At 46.1% G+C, this 18,351-nt stretch overlaps 1 protein-coding gene across 6 annotated transcripts in view; it reads left to right on the top strand.

Moving 5' to 3' along the window:
- RNF216 (ring finger protein 216) overlaps window positions 1-18,351 on the top strand; it is a 137,783-nt gene that overhangs the window by 77,890 nt on the left and 41,542 nt on the right. For all 6 annotated transcript variants that reach the window (XR_014228254.1, XM_082312710.1, XM_082312707.1 and 3 more), the window contains exons 6-13: window positions 314-416; window positions 966-1,130; window positions 2,098-2,212; window positions 2,498-2,637; window positions 4,192-4,242; window positions 5,859-5,996; window positions 7,005-7,153; window positions 7,613-7,691. Coding sequence is in view for 5 of the 6 variants with exons in the window: in XM_082312710.1 (XP_082168836.1) it covers window positions 314-416; window positions 966-1,130; window positions 2,098-2,212; window positions 2,498-2,637; window positions 4,192-4,242; window positions 5,859-5,996; window positions 7,005-7,153; window positions 7,613-7,691 (940 nt within the window). In the remaining variant the exon portion in view is untranslated. The remainder of the gene's footprint in view (window positions 1-313; window positions 417-965; window positions 1,131-2,097; window positions 2,213-2,497; window positions 2,638-4,191; window positions 4,243-5,858; window positions 5,997-7,004; window positions 7,154-7,612; window positions 7,692-18,351) is intronic.

Genomic DNA, 18,351 nt, shown 5'->3' with positions numbered 1-18,351 from the left:
GGGGAAGTTCACCTCGGGCATGGAGAGATGTAGGTTGGTTAGTAGCTCACCTGTACAAGCTTCTCTTATGTAAATGTAATTGTTGGAAGACAAAACCTATTTGCTTTTCCTTTTGCAGTCATACAGCCGATCATTCTTTACTGAATTCTCAGTCATTTACTTTGTTTGCTCTAGTCTGAGACCTCCCTTGGTTCTTACAGGGCAGGTTGTGACTTCCCTGCCCAGCCTCTTAATTATAAGGTACTAAAAATTGGACAAGCGAGGAATGAACTCGAGCTCCCAAACCCTGAATTAACTACATTTATCTTTTCAGACTTTGTAACTTTCTTCTGGAAAATCCAGATTACCCAAAGAAGGAAGGCAGAGTGGTTTTAAATCCCAGCAGCAGCCTGCTTGCCAGCCAAGATGAGACAAAGGCAAGTGAGAGTGTCTTCATGTACAGCGTGCCTCCCATCCAGTCTGTTCAACCTGAGCAGATCTTGGGATGTCTGGTTCTGTTCGTTTGAAGTCCATTTGACAAAAATTTCTCTCTGAGCTGCTTTGAGTATGTTGAAATAGTGTGTGTGGCCTCAGAAAGAGAGAAATGTCAAATACCTCTTTTTACTCTTGGAAGCATCTCTCAACCTCAAGTCAATAAAGCTGTTCACCCTTTATAGTTAACCTAAACGTATCCTCTCCTCACTGTCTTGTGCAGCCACACACAATGGCTTTAAACTACTTGGTGTGGGTCCTGCTAGAAGCAGAGCTGCAGTGTAGTGCAGCTCAGGGCAGGTTACCCTGCACAAGTGCATAGGCCAGTAGGCTATGCTCTAAGCTGAGGGTTAGATAGGTGCTCAGAACTGGGTGCCATGTAACCTGAATTTTGGGTGGTCTTGCAGGAGGTCCTGATCACCAAAAGAGTGGTTTGGGGTGTTCTTGTGTGTATTTATAGCAGCCTTTTTATATCTTTCACATTTTCTCCTTAGGTGCCTAAAGTGGACTACTTCGACTTTTCCAAACTTGCCCCACTTGATCAGCGATGCTTTATTCAGGCAGCTGACCTCCTTATGGCAGACTTCAAAATGCTGAGCAGCCAAGACATTAAGTGGGCACTACATGAACTCAAGGGACACTATGCAATCACACGAAAGGTTCTCCAGTTCAACTCTGTTTTCTTTCCTAGGGTTATCTCCCGTGTCTGTGGAGAGCAGCGCGATGTCTTTTGCCATACTGTACCATCTGCTAGTGTGTGGTTATGGGTTTTTTCATAATTTTCCTTTTGAGGAGTATTAATCCATTTAGTAGAGACTTAAAAAATTTATTGGCCAAACAGAATGCTGCAGGAAGTTTTTACTTTTCTCTAATAGGAGAACTGGGGAAACACTAGCTAGTTGATGGTAGGTGATGCATTAAACTGAGGAGTGTTCCTGTACGTCGCTGCTGAAGTGCAGTATAATTGCCAATAAAGCCTAGACATTTAGCTAAATCTTAAAACATTTAACTGCTGCTATTAGTTAACTGACTGCATGTCTTATTATAACTTGTGGAATGAGTCCTATATTCCTCATAAAAGAGTTTCACTGTAATGGAGCTGTGAAGAAACTTGGTTGAAGTATCAACAAACTGAATGTAAATGTGACTTCAGGCTTTCGACTTGGATCTGCTCCTCTGATATGCCCCGCTTGCTTGAGCTTCTTTCTCCACTATTCCAGGACTTAACTAAAAGACCTACTCCTTGTCTCTTCACTTGCCTGATTGAGCACCGAGTATTTGAACTTTTTTTTTTTTTTTTTTTTCTTAAATAAAAAAACAAACCCAACAACAAAAAAAAAGATAAACCAGCTCTGTTGCATCAGAGCGGACACCAGCTGTATTAGAGTTAATAGCAGAGGTGGTGTGCAGTATCATTCAACTATTTTGTTTTTATGGAATGATTGCTTTATGAGTACATAAAGCAACAAGGTGAGCAAAGGAAAGAGGTATCCTTGCCTCTGTATGGGGTGTTTGACTTTCCAGTTTTGGATCACTTATGCACATGTTTGTACTGTGCTTTGATTTGAAGTATGTGCTTCTGCTTTCTTTCAGAGGACAGGATTTAAGTCTGTATGTTGTTTTTAGGCCTTTTCAGATGCCATCAAAAAATGGCAGGAGCTGTCTCGTGAAACCAGTGGGAAACGAAAAAGGAGGAAAGAAATGAATCAGTATTCATATATAGACTTCAAATTTGAGCAAGGTAAATTCCAAACCGTATGTATCATGCTCTCTGCATGGTAATTGTAGGCAGAACTGGCTTGCAGCAGAAAGTACTGTTGTTGAAAAGGGATGTGGTCCCAAAACAGCTATATTTCTGTCACTGTTTGGTATCTGGTTTGGAGATATTTTTCATTAGTACCTCTGCTTGGTACGATGCTGTTTGAGATGCTGAAGTTAAGCAGCTGGTGGTGTATGGAGGAAGAGAGATTTAAGCTTTGTTCTGTCTGCTCCATCTCATTTTATTGTGCCTTTAACTCTGCTTTAGGAGATGTGAAAATTGAGAAGCGCATGTTCTTCCTGGAGAATAAGAGACGGCACTGGAGGTCCTATGACAAGCTCGCTCTTCTCCCACCAGTGCTACTGGAGCAGGAATTCTATGAGCAGAAAGTTAAAGAGATGGCAGAGGTGAGTGGTAGGAGCTGCTTTGATCTTGTGGTGCCAACGACTTCAACTACTGTAGACGTCTTGGCCCTAAACATGGAAATCTGCTTCTTAGAGAAATTCAAATGCTGAACAAAATGTTGAATAACTACCTTTGCCCCTTTACTACCTGTTTAACATGTATGACTCTTCCAAAATAACTTGGTTTTGGAGTGTCGTAGTTTAACCCCAGCTGGCAACTAAGCACCACCCAGCCGTTTGCTCACTCCCCCCTGGTGGGATGGGGGAGAGAACTGGAAGAGTAAAAGTGAGAAAACTCATGGGTTGAGGTAAAGACAGTTTAATAGGTAAAGCAAAAGCCATGCACGCAAGCAAAGCAAAATAAAGAATTCATTCACTACTTCCCATCTGCAGGCAGGTGTTCAGCCGTCTCCAGGAAAGCAGGGCTTCATCACGCGTAATGGTTACTTGGGAAGACAAACGCCATCACTCTGAATGTCCCCCCTTCCTCCATCTTCCCCCAGTTTTATATGCTGAGCATGACGTCGTACGGTACGGAATAGCCCTCTGGTCAGTTGGGGTCAGCTGTCCTGGCTGTGTCCTCTCCCAGCTTCTTGTGCACCCCCAGCCCACTCGCTGCGGGGTGGGGGGGAGGCAGAAAGGGCCTTGACTCTGTGCAAGCACTGCTCAGCAATAATGAAAACATTCTCTGTATTATCAACACTGTTTTCAGCACAAACCCAAAACATAGCCCCATAGTAGCTACTATGAAGAAAACTAACTCTACCCCAGCCAAAACCAAGCACAGTGTGTCATATTTACTTAAATATGTTGCTGCTGAAAACCTTCCGTATATCTGCTAATGACTATATATAGTCCATGATACAACACTGGTCTGGACCTTTTTTTTTTTTTTTTTTTTTTTTTTTTTTGCTACAAAGTAGTAAAAGCTCTACTAATTAATTATTTCCTCTAATTGTTAGCAGGCTTCTCCGCTTCTTTAGGGCTTGTAACTGCAGCTCAGTGTTGGTGGCGAATAATGACCAGGCCCAAGGCAGTCTGTCCACTCACTTTGCCTTCCACAGGCTGGCAGTCCCGTGTCTCCAGAAGGTGTTGTCCTGTGCTGAGCAACACATGTTTTGAAGCAGAACCCTCGCTGATGTGTTGTCTTCCCCTCGTCATCTGAGGGAAGACTGAATTCACAGCTCTGCACCTACAGTCCTTTCTAAAGTCGCTTCTTAAAGATCCTTGTCTCTTAGGCAGATGGATAGTGTCTCCTTTTAAACACAAAGCTAATGTTCCTTGGGGCTTTCTCTGGAGGGGCCCATTGGGCGACATCATCTCTGCCCATGGAAACCTGAACCAGCAGCCCTCCACAGTATAGAATTCGGTTCTCCCATCTTTTTTAGCTGAATCATAAATAGCTTAATGGATTGGAAGCATGGGCTGAGTGATGTGGTAAGCAGACAGTGAGCCTTTTATGGTGGTTTGTAAGTCCTGAGATAATGTAAAAGAGTGTAGAGGTGGAAAAATGCTTTATCTAGTCTGTAAATACAGATGCATATGTTTCTCTTACAGCATGCAGACTTTCTCCTCGCTCTGCAGATGAATGAGGAGCAGTATCAGAAGGTCAGTATCTATAATGTGGTCTCTTGAGTTCAGCTTATGCATAGACACTGTTTTGCACTTACTACTTCAGACTCTTTTGTCTTCTGGAATGGAGCTTTTCTGAAGCTGCGTTTGTACTGTGCTGCTTTTGCTGAGCTGGCAAAACCTGCATAGTGTGTGTTGGCTGGCTTTTAGAAAAGGTAGACAAGAGCTGAGTCCAGCAAGACACTATTGATGCATGTAATGATCTGTAGTAATTCAGTCAGCTGCTGCTTGTATCTTTACTGGCCAGAACAAACATTGCAACAGAATAGTACCAGGTTTGCTCTTGCTACCACCGTTATGGCTGTTTAAAACAGATTTGCTGTTGTTGGAGCTCTGCCAGTGGAAAGGCCTTCCTCATTTGCAGAAAGGACTCTTTAAAAACCTGAAAATCAGGTCTTTCCCTTTAAACAAAGAGAGAAAAGTTAGAGATCAGTTCAGCAGCTGTGGATTACCTTTTCGTTCTCAATGCCCATTTCTCTTCAAACTTTGGAGGAGATGTTGGACCTTTGAAGAACTGGGCACACTTACTCCTTAACAGTGGCAAGCTTCTCCGCCCCTGCACTGAAGAGACCAAGACAAGGTCTCTCCAGGCAGGTGGGTAAATGTTCCTTTAGAGGGCAACAGATCCGAAGCTTGGTTTTCCCCATGTGAATGGTATGTACTCGCTGCTGTTTCCCTGCGATTGCAGCTTCCCGAACTCTCAGGGTTTGACCCCAGCCGGCAACCAAGCACCACCCAGCCTCTCGCTCCCCCTCCCCCTCCTGGTGGGATGGGAGAGAGAATCGGAAGGGCAAAAGTGAGAAAACTCATGGGTCGAGATAAGAACATTTTAATGACTGAAATATAATAATAATAATAATAATAGTAATAGTAATAGTAATAGTGAAAAGGAAAACAACAACAACAAAAAAGAACAAAAACCAAACCCAGGAGAAACAAGTGATGCAACTGCTCACCACCCACCAACCAATGCCCAGCCAGTCCCTGAGCAGCGATCGCTGCCCCCTGGCCAACTCCTCCCACTTTATATACTGAGCGTGACATCATATGGTATGGAATAGCCCTATGGCCAGTTTGGATCAGCTGTCTCAGCTGTGCTCCCTCCCAGCTTCTTGTGCTCATGGCAGAGCATGGGAAGCTGAAAAAGTCCTTGACTAGTGTAAGCACTACTTAACACACTGATGTTTTAGTAGTTGCTATCAATATTATTCTCATACTAAATCCAAAACACGGCATTGTACCAGCTACTAGGAAAACAATTAACTCGTATCTCAGCCAAAAACAGGACACGAACCCAAGATGCTTCTCTGCGTGTGAACTAAGAATTATTAAAACACCATGTGTTCTGTAGCTTTTTGGAACCTGTCGAGCAGGACACGTAGATACTAAGTTACTTAAAACTGAGTTTCTGGTTGTGCTTAGTGAGTTTTGACGACCAAATAGGTTATCTAATGGAATGGTGTTTATCTGTTGCACTTTTTTGGAATTAATCCTGGCATTGTTTATGGCTTGCAGTTTTATGTGCCTGTATGTTGCTATAGCTATCGATGTTTTGATGATGATGAAGCTAATACCTCTGTTCATGGCTGCAGGATGGTCAGATGATAGAGTGCCGCTGCTGTTATGGGGAGTTTGCATTTGAAGAGCTAACTCAGTGTGCAGATGGTCACTTGTTCTGCAAGGAGTGCCTAATTAAATATGCTCAGGAGGCAGTCTTTGGCTCTGGGAAGGTAAGAATTTCCCAACTGGACGAGGGGAAAATGGGTAAATTGCTATTGGGAGATCACATTGCTGTTTGCATAGTGTTGTTGCTTAAATCAGGTGTAACTGCCCTTCCCAGGAAATAATTGAATGGAATTGTGTCCTAAAATGCAAATCCAACAAGTCAGTCTCACCATCAAGTGAAGCTAACAACTTCACAATGGGATCTTTGCTGAATAGGACTTCAGTTTTTCTAACCTCCATCTTTTGTGCTCTATGCTTAGTAACTTGGATTACTAGGAAAACTTTCTACAGCATTCATAGTAACAATAATAACATGCACTCATCTGGTTTTTATTTTCTACTTAATAAACCAATGGTATCTGCACAGAGAACTCTCTCTTATCTCTTACTTGGCCAATCTCCTCCTAGCTAAGAGTGTTTGTCCTTCATAAAATCACTGTGATCCCAACTTAATTTGGGGGTTGGTTCGTCTATGACACTACTAACCTTCTTAATCTCCAATTTAGCAATTATCCTGGTACTTAGCTGAGCTATAAACAAGCCATTAACCTGCTCTGAGGTGTGCATGCTCCTTTGTCTTGAGATATGATGATCAAATTGTGGGATGCTTTTGTACTCTGGGATCTATATTTCATGTAAACATATAAACTGGCAGCTGTATTTTATACGACTGTATTGACAAGAATGCAACATGCTGTTCGTGAGCAGAATGCTAGTTCTCAGCAGAGACCGTACAGTAATAACGGGCTGCTATGTGGTCACAGTGGACTTGAAGTGAGTGAACCAGCTATCAACATGCTGTTCTTCATGCCCAGTGTTTGTTTGAGGCCTGATCTGTTTAACTAGTCTTGTTCTTTCCATAGCAAACCTGTTCTCTGGCAGTCATCTGCTGACTTAAGCTCTGTTATCTTTAAGCAAGGCTCTGTGCTGGTTTATTTGGGAATGTTCTGGGTACTGAGTTTTGTTTGTTGCTAGCATCATACTGACCCTGAGCTCTCTCTTTCCAACCCTAGTCAGAGCTCAGCTGCATGGAGGGCAGTTGCATGTGTTCATTCCCCACCAGCGAGCTGGAGAAAGTGCTTCCAGAGAACATCCTCTGTAAATACTATGAGCGGAAAGCCGAGGAGGAGGTGGCTGCTGCTTGTGCAGATGAGCTTGTCAGGTGGGTGTCCAGCAGAGGATGCAGACTGCACTTACCATTGTAGAAAATTGTTCCCTGAAACCCTAAATGTGTGCTGACTGTGAGATAGGTAGCTTTCAAAGAGTTGTATTATAAATTCAGGCTTCTGCCTTCCCAGGTCTGTTTTTATTCAGGTTGGTCTGCCTTTGACTAGGAGGGGATTAAAATTCAATAGACTTGTCTCCCCCAAGACTTGCTTGCCAGCTCTGTACTGATCCTCTAAATTACATGGTCAAAAGCAGTGCTGAGCATATAACATTTTGATTGCAAAGAGGAAAGTGATCGAAGAAATATGAGCAGAAAGGCAGTAGTCAGCACATCCTGCCAGCAAGTGTTTGGTTGGCAGCATTATTAACTACCATGTAGCTATTTGACTAAATCGGCTTTCAGCAAAGATATGTTTGGCACTCTGCATTAATGGCATCTTATTTTGGGCTGCAGGTGTCCGTTCTGTAACTTCCCAGCTCTACTGGACAATGACGTGAAGCGGTTCAGCTGCCCTAATCCCCGCTGCAGAAAGGTAATTGGGGGATACTTTGCCATTTGGTGTCTTCTGGAGTGTTGGGCAGGAGAGCTGGGAGGACAACTCACACTTCCTAGTAGCAGGTGAATGAATATCTAATGTGGCTGCATGGGGCAGCAGCCAAAGTATATGCTGGATCCTACTGATGTTCTATAAAATTGTGTGGCTGGACAGATGAGACAACAGTATTCCTTTCTTTCCTTGGAAGATGTTGGCTGAAAAAGCTTCTAGATGCCTTAAGTTGCTGCCTGGCTTATACAGAAATGTTTTAGGTGAACAGGGAGCTGGGTGTTTAAAAGGCATAAAACCAAATTGTAATCCTTTATCTAATGAAAATTCTGGAGAATGAGCTGAAACAACCTTATGTGCTATCCTTAAGAGAATTGGCATCTGCATTTTTCTTTTATGCCGTCGCCTGAATACAGATTCAGTTTGAAGTGACAAAAAACTTGTTTGAAGAGCTCACTGAAATGTGTCCGTTCAAAGGGCAGATGATCTTTGTGCTTCTCTCAGAGTTTGCTAATAGCCATAACGGGAGAATTGTCAGGCCCAATGGAGGGACGGAGTGGGGAAAGCTTGCTGCTGCTGCTTCTTCACCATCTGTTCTGGGGAAAAATAGAAGCATAGAAATGTGTTTCCCAGTCTCCTGAATGTATGCAGAACCCCACTTACATCTGGTGCCAGTGAGCCGAGGCCAGTACAGCATCAGTGTTTAGCACTGAAGCTACAAGGCCTCTTGCGTAACTTTAGCCACAACAGTGAATTCTCGTGCAGTATTCAGGGAACTGCCTGTCCCCTGGCAGAGATTTCTGCTAATCACTGAAATTCCTCTTGAGTGCCTTAACCTTATGCTTGTAGCTGCCATAGCTTTGGGTTCTTGTATTGATGTGATCCCACTGTTTGTCTGTACTGAGAAAGTAATAGGAGGTAAAATTCTGTTGTCTGGAGAAATGGAAGTTGCCAGCAGTGAACTTTGCACTCTGTAGTGAAAATTGAACTTACTGGCAGGGGAAAGCTGCTTATGAAAGATGCACAATTCCATTTTAGATCTCTAATCTCCACATATGTTTTGCTAACATCCACCTCTAGCATTTGGGAAAGAAAGCTGATTCTGATGGATCATCCAAGTGTCATGAGCAAAGAGGTTTGCTAGTCACTAGGTGGCAATGTTGATTCACGTTTAAATCAATTTTTTTTTTTGGTGCAAAACCAGAGTTGTTTTCAAAATGTACACATGTCAGCACCACAGAACAGAATTCAGGCTTGAAGAACATGAACGCTTCAATGTGCAAAACAAATTGAAGTCGCTTTTTTTCCTAAAATGTGTAATGTGGCACAATAACTGTGGCAAGAGGGGTCAGTGCTGAAATGTTCCTTTCCTTCTGGTTTGCTGTTTCATTTCCTTCCTAGTATACTGCCTGTCCCCCCTCCCTGGGGTTGCAGCATTCCAGTGGGCCGGATTTCTGGTTTCCTGGACAGCTTGTGTTGATTCATTAGCTGAAAATCTGCTGAGTAGCTTTGTGCTCTTCTTAGAAGTCTTGAATGACTTCAGGATTTGAAGTCGAGGGTGAGGAATTCAGATAGCAGGATGTGGTGTTGTCTCACAGCAGCAACTTCAGTGTTTCTTCATATTCCCACTATCTTGTCTCTCTCCAGAATGAAAAATTTCAGTTAATGCTCTTGCTTGCAGGAAACTGTTGCCCTTAGGGAGGAAAGGGCTAATCTAGGGAACTCTACAGAGGTTGGAGAGGATGCATGGGCTTTGCTAGCAGTGCCTTTGGCAGACACTGTGGTGGTGACGACTGATCCTGGAAGGAGTCCCTCTCTGGTTGGAAGGACCGCACTTGCACAGCTGAACCTAAAGCAAGGGGAAGTGTGGAAAGGGAAAGGTCAAAATGTGCCTCTCCTGAAACCTCAAGGCTCTTCAAGGGAGGGGAGAGGAGGACCAGATGGTGGTCCTGTTGTATTTCTGTGCTCCATCACCTGGATCCTTTGTCTGGCTTTGAGAGTTCATGTTGATACTCTGAGGCTTTCCTTTAAATCTTGCAGAGAGCTTCGTTCATATTTGGGCCAGCTATGGATGTATCGTAAAGTAAGTGATGGGAACCAGCTGGAAGCCTTCATTTTGACTGTATATATGTATGTTGGGCTCAATAATAAGAAGAGCTCCAGGCATACCCGGGTCACTGCTTATGCATCTCACCTGTAGTTCCAGTCATTTGCACCTTGCAGGGACCAAAATGTGGCTAATTGTAACCTCAGCAACAGGCAGAGCTGCCAGTTGCCTTCTGTGACTGAACGGCTGCATGGAGAGCATGCAGATGAGCCTGCACCATCTGCCAGGGCCACTGTGGCTCCAGCTGTGTGGCGTCAAGTTTGGCTCCTAGTTAGGTGGCCAGGGCTTGAATCTTAATATCACGAACTGCAGGGTGGAGGAAGAGCTTAATTAGCCAAGGAAAAATGTTGCCCACGCCACCCTATGGATGCTTTCTGTGTTTGTGTGTAGTCTCAGCTGGTGCTAGGGGAGAGGCAGCTTTTGCTCAGACCTGTTTGACTTTTGAGGTTTTGCTCTATAACAGGTCGCTGACCGCACATGGAGCCAGGCTTCCCGGCGGCAGGAGGATTTGCCAGCCTGCTTGGTCAAGCTCCATCTTATTCTGTGCAGGGATCCCTGCGTGGAAGCACCACTTGAATTTCTCATCTGTAATGATGCACATTTCTCCTTCCTGTGCTCTGACAGAGCTAACCAAAGCTGGCAATTCTGGTAAAACCAGGAAAGGCACATGTTGCTTGTTGACTTGTGCAGCACTGGGAAGTGAGCGTGCACTTTTGCACGTTGGGGGAAGTACTGTTTCCCACCAGAAAAGGAAGTCCATCCTTTCTGCTCTGCCTCCCTCCTCCCAAGACCCCATATTGTTGGTGAAGACAAGGCTTTTGTTCTCGGGCTGCTTGCTGCTGAGTTGCGGGTGGGGGAGATCATCTCCCCTCTTTGCAGTCTCAGCACAAAGCACTGCAGGGCTTTCAGCCAGCGAAGAGATGGGGAGGTGAAAGCTGCCGTTGCCATGGAAATAATGCATGCACGGAGCAGCGCTGTCCCTCCGGTGCAGGAGAGCTCGAAACCCTCAACACTCAATTCATAGCCAGGCTACATTGCAGGGACTTGCATTTCCAAGACTTGTCCTTAAAACCCCTTTGTATAGCTTAAAATTTTTGTTACTTTATTGTACTGAGTTGTCGCCTGCCTTGGCGCTGGCTGGACGCGAAGAGGTGATGGCATATGGTTGCATGGTGCTAAATTGCATCGCCCTCGGACTGGGCATCTGCCCCTTGTGTTCAGGGCTCCTTAGTGCACCCTGTTAATGAGGCCGTGCTTGGGGAGCGGGTTTGCCTGCTGGGCATCTGAACTGTCAGGCTGGGAAACTGAGCATTCATGTGCCTGTGTCAGATGGATAAAATCTCCGCTCTTCTGCCTTTTTGTCTTCAGGTTAGGCTCTCTGGCCACAGCAATCCTTGTGTGTACTTTTAATTTGCAGGACTAAGACATGGTGTTTTAGGGGACTTCTTTTTAAGCTGCTAGAATGTCTCAGGATTGATTTCAAGGTGCTGGCTAGGAACAGATGCACCCAGCTGCTTTTAACCTTCATTTTCTGTTGGAAGCGAGACAGGTTTAAGCTTGTACAGTGCTCTGCCTAGCAAGCTGTGTCTGAACATGGCTTCTCTTAGCAGGGTGCTAACACTGCATCCACAACCTATGCTAATAAGCGTAAGTCGCATTGTACGGTTTGCAGCAGCTTCGACGTGAGTGGCCTTGCTGAAATAACAAGTTGTTGTACGATCAACCAGGCTTAAAGTTACAGAAGCAGCTAAGGAGCGTACGGCCATGCCTGTGATCTCTGTACCCGGTGTGGTAACGGGGCCCACAGCTGCTTGTGATTCAGAGGTAGGTAACAAGGCAGCCCCAGCCACCTATGATCCAGTTACAAGTGTTTTATAGGGTGCAAGGGGAAATGTTTGTGTAATCAATTACCCAGCAGCAGGGGATGTGTTCAGGATGACATAGCCTTCCAAGGATGTCATCCAACACATACCACAGGGCCCATTACTTCTGTGCTAGAGGCTGGCCCGTTGCTGCCCGGAGCTGCCCTGCCCGACTCCAGATGCGCTGTGGTTTTAGGCTTAAACCGTATCAAGATTTGTCACTGGCAGGGTGCGTGTGCAACATGGAAAAAAAAAATTGTTCTGGTTGGAGAAACTGAGCTTGTCCAAAATGCCTCAGAGTAGGATGTGCATATGGAGAATTACTTAATTCTCCTTGTTTTGCAACATGTTTTCCCAGCTGTTGAAGTCTGCTGTCTCATTCAGCTTCCTGACAGCAGCGCAAACATTTTGAAGGTCCCATGGCCCCATCTCATTCTCTGTACAGCCATTCTTATTGCTGTTCTCTGTATGCTTTTCCTTGGGCCTATTTATTTAGATTTGATTGCTACTTAGAGCTTAGCCCCACAGCTTTAGTGGAGAGCAGAGCCAAAGGTGGCACTCGCTTATGGCAAACCCCTGTAATTTCTTTCTAGTGGCAAAGACCTCAAGAACCATCTCCCTCATTTAAATTCCCATCCTCCTGTGTCTGTGTGAATGCAGCTTAGCAGAATTTGTTGGGATGAGGAAGAAATGCAGTGTGGAGGACCTTGCTACGTGTCTTACTGGGGGGTTGGGGAATGGAGCACTCATGCCTGCATACACATTTGTCCGGAGGCCTGTCTCCCTCTTGTCTGGACTGGCAGAACAGTCTAAGCCATTTTTTCATGAATCTGCCATCTTCCTCTTCAGGGCTGCATCCCTGAAACCTCCTGCTCTGGAGCTCTCAGCTTTCTCCTCCAGCTCAGCGCCTTCGCTGCACCCTTTTTAAATGAGCGGCGCGCATGGGAACACGCTCCACTCTATTACTGCCAAAACCACAACAAATGGCAAGTTTCCGTCTGTCATCTCAGCTCGGCTCTGAGACACTCCGTGGCTGGGCAGGCGATTTTCATTTTTCTTCCATAAAAGGACATTGAAACTCGTCTGCAGTGGCGGTGCTCTGTGCTGCAGGCAGGGCGAGCGGCGATGCTATCGACAGCAGCGCCAGCAGTACTGCAGCGGGAGCGCTGATGATTTCCGTATCACTCCTCAAAGGGATGGGCAGGAGGGAGGGACCAAGGCCAAAGGTGGGGTTGAGGTGATTGTAGGTAGCAGATAACACCCCAGTAGATTTTATTGCCAAGTCCTAAAGGAAGATAGATAACAGGAGAGGGCTCCTAGTATAGCAAAGCCTTAAAAGTAGAGTCCCATGTAGGAAGAGTGCGCACGTGCTGAACCACGTGGTTTATCCCATCAAGGCATGTAGGGTCAAAGTTGCATGGGGAATGCTGAGAGTCGGGAGATCTTCTCATCCCTGGCTTTATGCTGGGCAAGATACTTATCTTTTGGGGGGGATGCAAGGGGAACAAGGGAAAGCCACATGCCAGGGGCTCTCCCTGCTTCCGTGGAAGCTGGACAGCGCATGCCCACAGCTTGCTCCCTGGCTGAGAGGGAGCATCTAGGAAAGCCAGGGACCAGGAGTGAGTTGTGTCCCCTTGGGAACTCCCATAGCTTGCTTTTTGGTGTATCCTTGGTCTGGGCCAGGAGCAGCTACCAGAATTGAGTGGTGCCAGCAGTAGCTTGCTCCTAAATGCCCCCTTCCAGAGAGGAGGCACAATGATCAGCCCAGAATCACTCCTTGCCTTGTCTATATACCTGCCATCCTTCCTCAGGACATGTAGGAAGGGGCTGTAGGAGATCTGAGAAAACCTTACCTGGAAAGAGGGTAGGAGCAGGCTGGGTTAATTGCTGTGGTGGGGTGAAGAGACTCCATCAGTGGGAGCTCAGGTGCTGCTGCTTTTACAAGGTCAAGTCTATTTATGCAGTGGTATGTGGAAATGCTTCGCTTGATAAATGAGTCTGACAGAGGAGGAGAGGGCGAAGCCCAGCCTAGAAATGGACCTGAGGAAAGAGGTCAGTTTAAATGGGGTATCTGTCTCTTAGAGGGGAAAAAAAAAAGCTGCTGAAAGCAAGAACTCAAACCAGTCTCTTTAAAAATAGACCGTGTAAGTCAGTGCAATTTCAAGCAACAAAGCTTACTCCTGTGCTTGCTTTCTGCCTTATATAGCAATATCCATTCAGTGAAAAGGCAATTCTCCCACTGTTTACTGACCACTGAATACCTCTTTGTCAGGTCCATAAGAGGTAGCAGTGCTATCTTCCCTTCGTAGCTTTGTCCTTTGCCGAGGAAAGGTCCAGAGGTAATAAGCTGAACACAATTTCATATGGGGATGGAAACTTCAGCTTCCGCAGTCTCGTCTTGCCTTCTCTCCCTGGGCACAGCCTGCAGCCGTTTAGGCAAAGGAGCCACTGAGAGCAGCTGCAAACCTGTGGTGGTGACATGCGATGACAAGGTCTTTGGAGATAAGCTGATGGACTCTACCAGGGGTTGGATAAGAGCACCACGGGTGGGTGCTGCCGTGGTGTGAAAGGTCCTTGTCTGCCTTGAAGGTGGCAAGTTGCCAGAGTGGTCCTGTAGCCAAACTGCTGGGGCTGGAAGGACCCTGAAGGCTGTAGTTGTGCTGAGGGTTGAGCAGAGGCTGAGACCTGCTGCAGGCTGAGATGAGCTGTAAGTTTTGCTTTTTTCTCTTAGGTCGCTTTGAAAAAGAAAGGGAGGAGTGGCGTTCTTCCATTTCATGCAGGGAACAAGAGAGGGAGTAATGTAACATGATTGCCCTAACATTAGGGAGAAACCCTAAACCTCTGTATGGCCCAGAGTGCTCAGATTGCTTGATTTGTTTGATTTTTAAACAGTGAAGTAACTTAGCCTCTGTCACTTGTCTGTCCTCATAACAGGTAGCGATGCCACCGAGCTGCCCTGGGACTGCTGTGGGAGCTCAGGACAGGTACCCTTCACGGCAGCAGGGGCGAGTTTAAGACTAAAACTCTGCCTGGTGCTACTTGTATTTGCAGAGCATCAGAGCAGGGTTATCGTTTTGCTGCTGCAGTGGAAATGGAGGTTGGAGAGGATGGAAAAAGGCAGTTCCCAAACCAAATTAAAAACATTGTTCTGACCTTAGTCAAGAAGCTACATCTTCCCTCTCTTTCCTCCCCCTCACATTCCTGTCGTAGTAATCACTGATCTCTAACCTCAGCTTCATCTGCCACAGCTAACCACTTAAAAAATGCACTTAAAAAGCCCTGACTCTCTGCATAGACCTCGTCTTGCTGTACCTTAGCGCTTCCAGGGCAGAGTTATCTTTGGAGGGGCGTGAGTCAGCAGTGGAGGTTTTGAATAGTATTGTGTCAGGGCAGCTGATGACTGTCTCCTCCGGGCCAGAGCACTGCAATGGCCTAACCTGGCGTGTGTAGTGCAAGGAGGTGTTTTGCTTCTCCTTTCTGTTTGCACATAAACAGATTTGAGCAGATGACACAGTCATCAGACTTCCTGAGCTAATACAAGGCTCCTGCAGATGATGTCCATTTTGGAGGCTGTCAGTAGAGTTTGTTTCCTAATTTGGTCACAGTGTGCTCAGGGCTGGCCTGCTTTCCTTTTTTCTTTCTCCTTTTTTTTTTTTCTTCTTTTTAAAAACACCCATCCTTTTATATCATTGTTGTGGAGGGGAAGCTGTTTGTGTCGGAGAACCTCCAGCTTCTTTCGCTTCCTCTCTGCAGAGGAAGTGATACTTGAAAGGTCGCTTTGAAAAAGCAATGCAGTTCTGAAACTGATCTTTCCAGTTTGGTTTTTTTCTTGGTGGTTTTTTTTTCCTCCTCTGCCTCTCTTTCATGAGTTCATCTCAATGAGCCTGCTGGATTTTATCCCTTCTGGGTGGTCATCTGAGCCTTTAGTGCTAGTGGACTTTGGAATAGTTGTCTTAAGTGACAGAGGGAGCTGTGCTGCGGTTAAATAACAACATTGATAAGCTGATATATTGGAATGTATATTGCAAGGGGAGAGATGTGTGATTTCAGCTAATGGAAAGAGCACGTGCTTTGTTTTGTTTCATACATCACCATGAACGAGAGGCCTGGTAGCATGTAGGAAGCTGTAAATGCCAAACACTGGGAGAGAAATAGTGTGTCTGGGCAGCTCTGCTAAATGACCTGTAAAAGTTAGCTCATGTGTCTTGCAAATCCTCAAGAAAACTAGGGACCGCCAACCCCTTTAGAAGATGCCTGCTTTTCAGTGTTGGACTAGAGTCAGCCCCAAACAAGCTGCCTTCCTGGCATGCAGGAGACAGTTTAGCCCTTCCACTGTCAAGGTGAGTTTTCATTCAGCAAAAGGAACAGCTGAGGAATCAACATCAAACCTGCGGGCTCCTTTTTTCTTTTATTTCTTTTATGCAGCAGATCACCTTGAGTGCCATCACACGGCACGTACAGGACAACTAGGTGATCAGGCCCAGTCAGCACGGGTTTATGAAAGGCAGGTCCTGCTTGACCAACCTGATCTCCTTCTATGACAAGGTGACCCGCTTAGTGGATGAGGGAAAGGCTGTGGATGTTGTCTACTTGGACTTTAGTAAAGCCTTTGACACCATTTCCCACAGCATTCTCCTGGAGAAACTGGCTGCTCATGGCTTGGATAGGCGTATGCTTTGCTGGGTAAAAATCTGGCTGGATGGCCGGGCCCAAAGAGTTGTGGTGAATGGAGTTAAATCCAGCTGGTAGCTGGTCACAAGTGGTGTTCCCCAGGGCTCGGTACTGGGGCCAGTTCTGTTTCATATCTTTATCAGTGATCTGGATGATGGGATCGAGTGCACCCTCAGTAAGTTTGCAGATGACAACAAGTTGGGCAGGAGTGTCAATCTGCTGGAGGGTAGGAAGGCCCTACAGAGGGACCTGGACAGGCTGGACCGATGGGCCAGGGCCAACTGTATGAAATTCAAGAAGGCTGAGTGCCAGGTCCTGCACTTCGGTTACAACAACCCCATGCAGTGCTACAGGCTTGGGGAGGAGTGGCTGCAGAGCTGCCTGGTGGAAAAGGACCTGGGGGCATTGGTCAACAGCTGGCTGACTATGAGCCAGCAGTGTGGCCAAGAAGGCCAATGGCATCCTGGCTTGTATCAGGAATAGCCAGCAGGACCAAGGAAGTGATCGTCCCCCTGTACTGGGCACTGGTGAGGCCGCACCTCGAGTGCTGTGTTCAGTTTTGGGCCCCTCACTACAAGAAGGACATCAAGGTGCTGGAGCGTGTCCAGAGAAGGGCAACGAAGCTGGTGAAGGGTCTAGAGCACAAGTCTTATGAGGAGCGGCTGAGGGAGCTGGGGTTGCTTAGCCTGGAGAAGAGGAGGCTGAGGGGAGACCTTATTGCTCTCTACAACTGCCTGAAAGGAGGCTGTAGTGAGGTGGGGGTTGGTGTCTTCTCCAAAGTAATAAGCGATAGGACGAGAGGAAATGGCCTCAAGCTGCGCCAGGACAGGTTTAGGTTAGATATTAGGAAAAACTATTCACCGAAAGGGTAGTCAGGCCCTGGAGCAGGCTGCCCAGAGAAGTGGTTGAGTCCCCAGCCCTGGAGATATTTAAAAAGATGGGTAGACGTGGTGCTTAGGGACATGGTTTAGTGGTGGACTTGGCAGTGCTAGGTTAACAGTTGGACTGGATGATTTTAAAGGGTTTTTTCCAACCTAAATGATTCTGTTCTATGATTCTGTGCTGGACTTCGCAGGAAAAGGCGGGGGGGGGTGTTTCCAAGTGATGCAATCGAGGATGCAGCTCCAGCAGCTTTATTCAGTGCCATCAGGAGGCTTGTGTGCCTTAGATGGTGGTGAAGCTATTGCTGTTGAGGGAGCTGCTGTCTGTATTGGAGAAGACTCCCTGGCCTTCAAAGCACAGGGAGATGCTGGGTTGCCTACTCAGATCCAGCACTATTTTAGGTTCAGAGTACATGTCATAAAGAGCTTCAGCAGAGCCTCAGGTTAAGGTGCACTACTTGATTACTGGCGTTAAAGGTTTGGCTGTAGATGGGCAGGTATGGGCTGGTCTCTGCAGAAGTTCCTCTGGAGAGATGAAACTTTGGTGTGCGTCATCTGTTGGATGCCAGGTTACCGTTGACCTCTGAAACATGAGTAACGGAGAAACGGGAAGATGAAGTGGTGAGACAGCAAGTTTAGAGGGGGAAAGGGAAGGTGAAGCAGAAGTTTTCTTCTAATTTAGTAAAAATCACCTCTGTGTGTCATTCTTACTTGCATATTATCTTCTAATTAGCCATGACTGACTCACCCACCACTTCCACCTGAAAGGAATGCTATGTTTTGAAGTATATGGTTTATAATCTCAGTAGGCCAGCATTTCTTCTCTTCCTTCTCCCTCCCCTTCCAGTGCCCCCCAAAATGCATTCTCTTATTGCTTTTAACCTTCAAGCCTCTTTTCTTCTGCTCGCTCTCTGTTACTACTCTTGCATTATTAATGGGGCTGTAGCAATCCAGCCAGAACACTGACATTACTAATTACTACTTAGAGCAGAGGAACGAGAAGCAAGATAGAAACTGGTTCAGAAAATGTTGTCATCATAAAATGATAGCATCAGAACTGGGGAGCAGAACTCTTTGTCCGAGCAGGTTTGCATTGGAAACGGCCTCCTTCACCCGGTAGCATACCT

Source organism: Platalea leucorodia, assembly GCF_965183815.1.
Source record: "Platalea leucorodia genome assembly, chromosome: 5".
NCBI lineage: Eukaryota > Metazoa > Chordata > Aves > Pelecaniformes > Threskiornithidae > Platalea > Platalea leucorodia.
The sequence above is the reverse complement of the archived record's forward strand: the minus strand, read 5'-3'. Positions and strand labels throughout refer to the sequence as shown.